The 9,966-nt window shown below is 43.2% G+C and overlaps 1 protein-coding gene across 1 annotated transcript; it reads right to left on the bottom strand.

Annotated features, from left to right (window-relative positions):
• Positions 1–3,580: 3,580 nt before the first annotated feature.
• Positions 3,581–7,523, bottom strand: LOC121586836 (transcription factor SOX-4). Its single transcript, XM_041903839.2, has one exon. The coding sequence runs from the start codon at positions 6,982–6,984 to the stop codon at positions 5,824–5,826; it is 1,161 nt and encodes a 386-aa protein (XP_041759773.1). The 5' UTR covers positions 6,985–7,523; the 3' UTR covers positions 3,581–5,823.
• Between the last annotated feature and the right edge of the window lie 2,443 nt (positions 7,524–9,966).

The following is a 9,966-nucleotide window of genomic DNA, read 5'->3' as shown; positions in this document are numbered from 1 at the left end:
CTGCCACTTTGACAAAAACAGTTTATGAAAGATTGTACCTCCTTGTTCTTCTTTAACACTTCTCTTTCTCTCGTTACACTAATCATCTTGTGTGTGTCACGTTCGATGAGCTTCCAGAAGGCCATTAGGTGGGCATGAGTTGCAAACCTATGTGAAAGTTGGAACATATTATAATGAGAGAGCATGGCGTTTGCAACGCCAGGGTTGTGGGTTTGATTCCCACGGGGGGCCAGTATAAAAAGATATGTATTCACTAACTGTAAGTCGCTCTGGATAAGAGCGTCTGCTAAATGACTAAAATGTAAAAATGTAAAAAATGATTAAGAAATAGATTAGAAATGACATAATATTACAACCAGTGAAGCATCCCTCTGAATAACTCCTACTGCAGCATGACAGAGTGATAGAGGGAGAGAGACAGAGATGTATCTGTTTATTTTCCCTTTTGTACTTTACTATTTGCACATTGTTACAACACTGTACATAGACATAATATAACATGTGAAAGGTCTCTTATTCTTTTGAAACTTGTATTAATTTCTGATAGTTTATTTCACTTTTGTTTATTATCTATTTCACTTGCTTTGGCAATGTAAAGATACGTTTCCCATGCCAATAAAGCCCTTTGAAATTAAATTGAATTGAGAGACAGGGACAGAGAATGGTGGGTAGAGACTACACAGAGAGAGGGCAAGCAAGGGAGAGAGAGAGATGGCCAGATGGAGAAAAACAAGCCTACGGCAGGGCCCGAGTATGTCGCATGTCGTATGTCGTAACCCTTCCACTGGAAGAGGACAACCAGAGCTCCCTTCCTTAATCGCCTGCACCCGATGCTGGTCGAAGGCTCGATCAAGTCCTCAGCTTGGAAATGACGGCTGCAGACCCTGGTGTGATTTGTCATTGTGAATTTGTCATGTCGAATATTTATTAGCCACCTTCTCCGTGCTTCTTCTAATGTTGGAAAAGTGTAGAAGCTCAACACGGAGTTGAACTTTGCCAATGCGTCACATTTTGGCACACAGCAATGCTCCGCTGAGGTGCTACCTTCCCGTTGCTGAAATGTTAACGTTTTGCACTTAACCGAAATCATTATATTTTTTTATAGAAAACTAATGAATAATTTTTAAAATCAGGAAAAGTTTGGAGAAAATACACAGTGTTTGCTAGCTAGCTACTGTTCATGTTGTGGTTTGTTTACCTAATTTTTTTGCTGAAGTACGTGGGCTTGGCGTCGTCATTCTACCCTATAGAAACTCAGACTGTTGATTCTATCTTAGATGTACACTACCGGTCAAAAGTTTTAGAACACCTACTCATTCAAGGGTTTTTCTTTATTTGGACTATTTTCTATGTTGTAGAATAATAGTGAAGACATCAAAAATATGAAATAACAAATATGGAATCATGTAGTAACCAAAAAAGTGTTAAACAAATCAAAATATATTTTCTATTTCAGATTCTTCAAATAGCCACCCTTTGCCTTGATGACAGCTTTGCACGCTCTTGGCATTCTCTCAACCAGCTTCATGAGGTAGTCACCTGGAATGCATTTCAATTAACAGGTGTGCCTTCTTAGAAGTTAATTTGTGGAATTTATTTCCTTCTTTATGAGTTTGAGCAAATCAGTTGTGTTGTGACAAGGTAGGGCAGGTATACAGAAGATAGCCCTGTTTGGTGAAGACCAAGTCCATATAATGGCAAGAACAGCTCAAATAAGCAAAGAGAAATGACAGTCCATCATTACCTTAAGACATGAAGGTCAGTCAATACGGAACATTTCAAGAACTTTGAAAGTTTCTTCAAATGCATTCGCAAAAACCATCAAGCGCTATGATGAAACTGTCTCTCATGAGGATCGCCAACTGTTCAGAGGGGACTGTGTGAATCAGGCCTTCATGGTTGAATTGCTTCAAAGAAACCACTACTAAAGGACACCAATAAGAAGAAGAGACATGCTTGGGCCAAGAAACACAAGTAATGGACATTAGACCGGTGGAAATGTGTCTTTTGGTCTTGAGTCCAAACTTCTGTGTCTTAGTGAGACGCGGTGTGGGTGAACGGAAGATCTCTGCATGTGTAGTTCCCACCGTAAAGCATGGAGGAGGAGGTGTTATGGTGTGGGGGTGCTTTGCTGGTGACACTGTCTGTGATTTATTTAGAATTCAACGCACACTTAACCAACATGGCTACCACAGCATTCTGCAGCGATACGCCATCCCATCTGGTTTGGGCTTAGTGGGACTATCATTTGTTTTTCAACAGGACAATGACCCAAAACACACCTCCAGGCTGTGTAAGGGCTATTTTACCAACAAGGAGAGTGCACGTCTCTCTCCTAATTGAACTGTCTCTGTCTCTGTCTCTGTCCCTAACCCTTAATGAATCCATACTAAATACCATACATCAGGGAGGGTCTCTCTCCTTATTGAACTGTCTCTGTCTCTGTCCCTAACTCTTAATGAATCCATACTAAATACCATACATCAGGGAGGGTCTCTCTCCTTATTGAACTGTCTCTGTCTCTGTCCCTAACCCTTAATGAATCCATACTAAATACCATACATCAGGGAGGGTCTCTCTCCTAATTGAACTGTCTCTGTCTCTGTCCCTAACTCTTAATGAATCCATACTAAATACCATACACCAGGGAGGGTCTCTCTCCTTATTGAACTGTCTCTGTCTCTGTCCCTAACCCTTAATGAATCCATACTAAATACCATACATCAGGGAGGGTCTCTCTCCTAATTGAACTGTCTCTGTCTCTGTCCCTAACTCTTAATGAATCCATACTAAATACCATACATCAGGGAGGGTCTCTCTCCTTATTGAACTGTCTCTGTCATTAGATGCACCACACCAGAAGGAATTAATTGGATTTAGGAGGCAGTCTCTGTCACACTCCACTAGAATAGACAAACACACATATATAGACAGAAACACACACACACACATGCAGAAGCACACACATATACTGGACAGAAAGACACACACACATACACACAAACATGCAGAAGCACACACATATACTGGACAGAAAGACACACACACATACACACACCTGCACACACACACAGTCAGACAGACAGACACACCTACCACCGTACCCTTCCCCCAATTAAGTAATGTCAAGGAAATGTCTGGCACAGCTCCCACATCCCAAAGAGCTGTCTGCGCCCCTCATACACACACACACACACACACACACACACGCAGGCACATAAATGGGGTCCCCAGCGAATTGTGTGTGGCCTCCTTGGTATTGGATACAGTGTTGCCATGGCAGCCACGTTTTCTCCATGTGGCGATTCATAGAGAGGAGCCACTCCCATTTTTTTTTTAGACATAATTCAGCTTAACACAAACACGCACTGGCACACAAAGAAATACCTTTTACTGAACCCCCTATTTTCCTCTAAGAGGAGGACATATTCTGTGGCAAGGAGTGGCATGACGGCACAAACACACTGGTACCCAGGCTAACATAGAAATGGAAACACACTGGTACCCAGGCTACTGTAATGAATTGCCAGTCGCCTAAACGTTCCAATAAATCAACACAATAAGGACAGAGACAGAAAGATTCAGTTCCAGCTGATTTTATTTCCGTCTTGAAAAAACTAAACAAACAAACAAATAAAAATGATCTGTACAGAGGTCTGAGGCAGTCATTGACCCGATTGGCTGGCGTTGAGTTCTATATTCAAATGAGATATGGTACGATTGGAGGAAACATATGATCCATACACACAGCGTATTGCACAAATGAAAACAAATAAAAAATGGTTTTAAGACAGAAAATCCTGGACCACAATCATCTTTAACATCATAATGACAAAAGATGGCAATTTTTGTGTCTGTCGTTGATCATTATACATAGAAACACAATCTTATCTGCTTTATAGTACAGTCAATAAACATAAATATCTTCAATTGATATTCCCCCCAAAAAAATCTTCAACACAACAGCTATACATATACCTGAATCTGAAATACAATTGCTAATTTGCCATGCCATAATATAGGAAAACAATTAGCTAGCTAGTCTTAGCCAAGTAAGCCAACAGGAAGAAAAAACGATTAAATATTCGTATTATGCAATTGCGCAATGATAGATGATCGAAGCACTTCATACACCTTTCTCCACCTCCCTCTGACTCAAATAGGCATTTAGAATGTGTGAGTGTCACATTCCATCCAGTGGTTTCAAAATCAAACACATCACCACAAAAGCATACCGATGTTTTCTCTCAATCCAACAGCATATTTCATCTCTTTAACAATTCTGATATAGCCTGGGTACCAGTCTGTTTCTGCCGTCTTGCCACTCCTTGACAAGGACTTGACAAGATGGCACAAACAGATCTGGGTCCAGGTTATGCCAATCCACTGTTGAAACAGTCACTGGGTGCAGCCCTGACACGCCAGTGTAGTAGCGTGTGTTTGTTTACTCGGCTGGTGAAATATAGACACTGTGCCTTTAAGAAGCATGTGGCGCAATACTGTCAAGTGTAAACATTGTAGCGGGGAGCAGATTATGTGACAACAGACCCTCTGGCTTTGAACATCAGGAATCCAAACCACCACCTACTGGCACCCCCCTCCATAGATATTGTTACAAAAATACACGTATAGAAAATGACACTTACTGAGTTCTCCTTTAAAAAGTGAGAAATATCAACATTTAAATAAGATACACTTCTAGCCCTCCTGCACAGGGATGCAGACAGGTGCATGGTTTACACACAAACGAGACCTATTATACCATAACAATACTTCAAAGTATAAAAAAACAACATGTTCGGCTGGTGTAAATACATCGATATAAAAAACGGCATCTGATTTAGAATAACTACAGCCAGATGCACTAGGCGTTGCGCAGTAAGGGAATTGGTCCTGAAATGTGCATTCAGAGCGTAAAAGGTTTCAGAGAAAAGATTCTGAGTTTGAGTTGTTCATTAAAAGTCCTGCCGTTGAGAGGAAAGCTGGTGATTGTGAACTGTGTTCTGTGGTCGCACGCACACACACTCCACGCACGCACGCACGCACGCACACACACACACACACACACACACACACACACACACACGCACGCACACACACACACACACACACACACTCAGCGCGGTAATGACATTGTACTAAACATTATTATTTCAGATTCATCAGTCAATGTAACAGTACAGAATACTCCATAAGGGAGTGCATGCATGTTAAGCTTCAGAAAAACCAACCTGAATATTACCTCCATAAACCTCATCCACACAGGGGACAACAACTAGAGTGGGTCACTTATACTGCGTTCATCTCCATGGCAACGTCAAGCTCTCCAAAAGCCCCTTTACCCATACAGTCATGTTCACCATCAACTCACAAACCTCCTCCTGTGGGCTGGGTTGAATACTTCAGTTCAGTAAGTCCATGGGTGTGTGTCTGTGTGTGTCTGTGTCACTTCTAACAGAGGCGGGCTCAGAGTCCTTCTCTCTTCTCTCTCCAAATGCAAGCTATGCACTTTCCTTCTGCCCTGCCCACTAGGCAACAATGCGCCCCTGTCTGTCCCAGTTCGTGTCTTTGATCTGTGTCAATACCCACATGGAACAGATGATGATGTTTTTATACACACACCCTGCCCGAATAACCTAAACACATGTCGTTAATATTAGGCTATTCTTTCCAAAACGAGAGGATAGTTCAGCGCACATTTCACTCCCCAATAATCTGAAAGAACGTCTAAAGATTCTTCTTTAACACTCACTGGGCTTTAGTGTTGCGCAAGGCTTCTCTTCTTCTACTCGTGTTCTCTGTGTTTTCTCTCCTTTCCGCCGCTCAGTAAGTGAAGACGAGGTTGGAGATGGTGGATTCCAGCCAGTCTCCCGAGATCATCTCGCTGACCTCGGGGGTGCAGTAGTCGGGGAAGTCAAAGTGAGATCCCGCACCACACTCCCCGAAGCTCCAGTCCAGATCTCTGTCGAGCTCCGACTCACATGGCCCCATGCTGCCCAGAGACATGCTCTCAAACCCGGGGCTCGGCTGTAGCTCGAACCGCTCGTCCTCCAGTTCTTCATCAGAGGAAGAAGAGAGAGAGGAGGAAGAGGAGTGAGAGGCGGACGGGGTTGGAGAGGACGCACGTGTGTACCTGAGGCGGGCTGCCAATGATGGTGAGGATGATGAAGGGTTGGAGGAACGCGCTTCGCTCGTCCCCGTCGCCTGGTCTTCATACAGGCTCATCGGGTCACTAGACTCAGACGAGCTGCTCAGGGCGGGACTGCCCGGGACTCCCACAGAGGGTGGCCCGCTGTCTAAGCTCCCTCCCCCGCTAAACATGAAGCCGCGCCTGGCTGGCTTTTCTGGTATCTGCCGGGCACCAGTCACTGACCTGGATTTGTAGAGCGTGTGGTGATCCGCGGGAGACGCACACTCCTGCCCCTGGGTAGGCAGCTTGGCGCTCCCCTGGCCCGGCTTGTGCGCTCTGCTGTTCCCCCTAGACCCAGAGCTTCTTTTCAAGGAGGACTTAGAACCCCCGCTCCTATCTGCGCTTTTCTCTCCCCTCTCTCCCCGCTCTGTCTTGGAGCTGGGCGTTTTAACCTTCTTCCGTGGCCGGTACTTGTAGTCAGGGTAGTCGGCCATGTGCTTGAGTCTCAGCCGCTCTGCTTCCCGGATGAACGGGATCTTATCTGTGTCTTTGAGCAGTTTCCAGCGCTTGCCCAGCCGCTTGGAGATCTCGGCGTTGTGCATGTCCGGGCTCTGCTCCATGATCTTTCTCCTCTCGATCTGAGACCACACCATAAATGCGTTCATCGGTCTCTTGATGTGTCCCGTGGGGGTTTTACACCAGGCGACGTTGCCTCGGTCCCCTCCCGTGGAGGATAGCGGAGACCCGGGAGTAGGAGACGCGTCCATCTCCAAGTCCATATCCCCGGTATCGGTGGAGTCCCCACCGGGAGAGAAGGGATCCGTGCTCTCTGCGTGGCTCGTGTGCTGTACCATTGTCTCTCGGTTAGACAGAAAACCTAATTTAAAAAAAATGCTGTTCTGAATTATGTTGTTATGTTGTGAAAGTGCGTAAAAGTTGCCAGTGTTGTTATATCATCAGTTTACTTTCAGTCTCTCAATAAACGTATGTTTATGTAACCACACGGACGGAATGCGTAAAAGTTATTGCAAGTCTTCCTCTGTCTTTCTGTTCAGTGCTCTGTCTGTTCAGTCCGTTTTGAAGACGCTGCGCACTTAGTCTCTAGGGCGCGTAAATCTTCCAAAAGAGAAACGAAATAACTCATTAAAATCTTCAACGTTCTGAACTCAAACGTTCAACTGCCAGTGCGACTGAAAACTCGCCCTGTGATACCTAGAGGACCTCGCTGCTGAAAACAACACTGTAACTTTCCTATGAGAGGTATAATATCGCTGTCTGCGCAGCTCGCCTTAGCAGTGAGAGAACCATGTGGAAGAATGGAAGTGTCGCACTTTTTCATAGTCCTCTCTTTCTTTATCGGTCTGTTAGTATACTGTAAACATAACGTTCAACGCCACACAGTTTTATATCCCCTTCGCGAGAAATAAAGGCTACACTAAACAGCCAATCACAGACTGTCTCTATCCTGTTTTTGTCCAAACCACGCCCAGTCCGCGTCCATTGGCTGAATAAACCGTGTAATAATAATCGGTGTGCAATGAGCATTCGTGTATCTGACCTCATTCCTGTCTGACGGAACCGAACTGAGAGTCCTTTCTCCACCGTCTTTCTCAATAATAAGACCCATGCTTAGAAGTAGAAATGCATTACTTCAATGCAATGTGGATAAGTGATTCTGGAATTAGATCTTGTATAATATGGATTATATAAACAAAAAGGAAAGTAAACTATTTCAGTAAATGTTATTAAATGACATGTTCTATTAAACCAAAGACAGCCATGACAGGGATCGACATACATAAGACAATAAACATTTATAAAATAAACAGATTTTTGTTTAAATAACCTATTATTAATTCAATCACATAAAGAGTAACCATTAGATAAATCATAAGAAAACCATCATATCCATATTCCACCAACATGTTTATTGTTGATCTAACAGCTATAGGTTATTGTTTGTGCGCGCCACGTTCCCTATAGTTTACAAGACCATGCGCTCATAGCGGAGCTGTTATTGTTCTGTCTCTCTCTCAGCTGCGCTCTGGTTGGTTCCGCGGCATCGCTAGATGTCAGCGTAGAGCCAGAGAGAAAGTGATTAATGTTTTCATCATAAGTGTGTGTGTGTGTGTGTGTGCATGTGTATGTGCGCCATACATAAATCAGACATTTGAATATCAATTACTTGTCATCCTGTCATCATCGCGATACCTTTACAAGTTTGTTTTCCGTTCATCAAGGATATTTACACCCCTCCCCAAACACACATTTTTAGAAATTTTAAGCCGGTTTCCTTTAGATACTGTATTGTATTTATTTAAATACACAATCATAGCGTGTATTCCTGACTTAGTTACTCAGCAGGATAACTGAACTGGCATTAGTGATTGTCTTGTTTTCTCCAACACTACGCTGACCGCTCTGAAACAGGAGGTGACCCTTCAATGACACGCGCCTCTCCAGATAAATTAACTGGAAGCTTGAGCAAGCTTCTTCAATGACATGTATTGTACAATGATGACTTTAAATGATTTTAAACTCATAATTGACTGTGAGAACATCTGTTGATTCTGTCAAGCAGAGGACTCTTGTTGGAACCAACAATGGGACATTGATAAAGATCCATTCTTTAAATAACACATAACGCGCACGCGCACGCGCACCGACTCTTATGAAGTGGTTAACACACACACACACACACGCACACACACACACACACACACACACACACACACACACACACACACACACACACACACACACACCGACTCTTATGAAGTGGTTAACACACACACTGTTGGGTGTGTTTAAACAGATGTTTAATGTATCTGTAATCTTATCAGTAATCTAGCCTAGTGAGCAGCTGTTGTCTAGCAGGTGTTGTAGCATCCCAAATGACGCCCTATTCCGTATATAGTCCAAATGCACACTGTGTTTCTGTTCAATCCATTCCTTCCTGTTTCCCTTCAGCTATGAAACCTGACCGCTATCTTACAATCAAAGGTTGGCCCACAGAATTAAATAGACACACACACACACGCGCGCGCACACACACACACACAAATTCACGCGCACACACACACACACACACACACACAGGCGCAATTGTATAACACCAAGACCTCCCGGGTTATTCATCAAGCTTTATGGTGGATTTATTCATCAAGCTTTACGGTGGGTTATTCATCAAGCTTTACTGTGGGTTATTCATCAAGCTTTACTGTGGGTTATTCATCAAGCTTTACTGTGGGTTATTCATCAAGCTTTACTGTGGGTTATTCATCAAGCTTTATGGTGGGTTATTCAACATGCTTTATGGTTGGTTATTCATCAAGCTTTAATGTGGGTTATTTATCAAGCTTCATGGTGGGTTATTCATCAAGCTTTATGGTGGGTTATTCATCAATCTTTTTGGTGGGTTATTTATCAAGCTTCATGGTGGGTTATTCATCAAGCTTTATGGTGGGTTATTCAACAAGCTTAATGGTGGGTTATTCATCAAGCTTTATGGTGAGTTATTCAACAAGCTTTTTGGTGGGTTATTCAACAAGCTTTTTGGTGGGTTATTCAACAAGCTTTTTGGTGGGTTATTCAACAAGCTTCATGGTGGGTTATTCAACAATCTTTTTGGTGGGTTATTTATCAAGCTTCATGGTGGGTTATTCATCAAGCTTTATGGTGGGTTATTCAACAAGCTTAATGGTGGGTTATTCATCAAGCTTTATGGTGAGTTATTCAACAAGCTTTTTGGTGGGTTATTCATCAATCTTTTTGGTGGGTTATTTATCAAGCTTCATGGTGGGTTATTCATCAAGCTTTATGGTGGGTTATTCAAC

This window comes from Coregonus clupeaformis, chromosome 17 (assembly GCF_020615455.1).
Source record: "Coregonus clupeaformis isolate EN_2021a chromosome 17, ASM2061545v1, whole genome shotgun sequence".
NCBI classification, from domain to species: Eukaryota; Metazoa; Chordata; class Actinopteri; order Salmoniformes; family Salmonidae; genus Coregonus; species Coregonus clupeaformis.
The sequence above is the reverse complement of the archived record's forward strand: the minus strand, read 5'-3'. Positions and strand labels throughout refer to the sequence as shown.

What these genes read in the sequence shown, in the direction of transcription:
- LOC121586836 (XM_041903839.2), bottom strand. Translation starts at nt 6,984, where the DNA reads ATGGTACAGCACACGAGCCACGCAGAGAGCACGGATCCCTTCTCTCCC.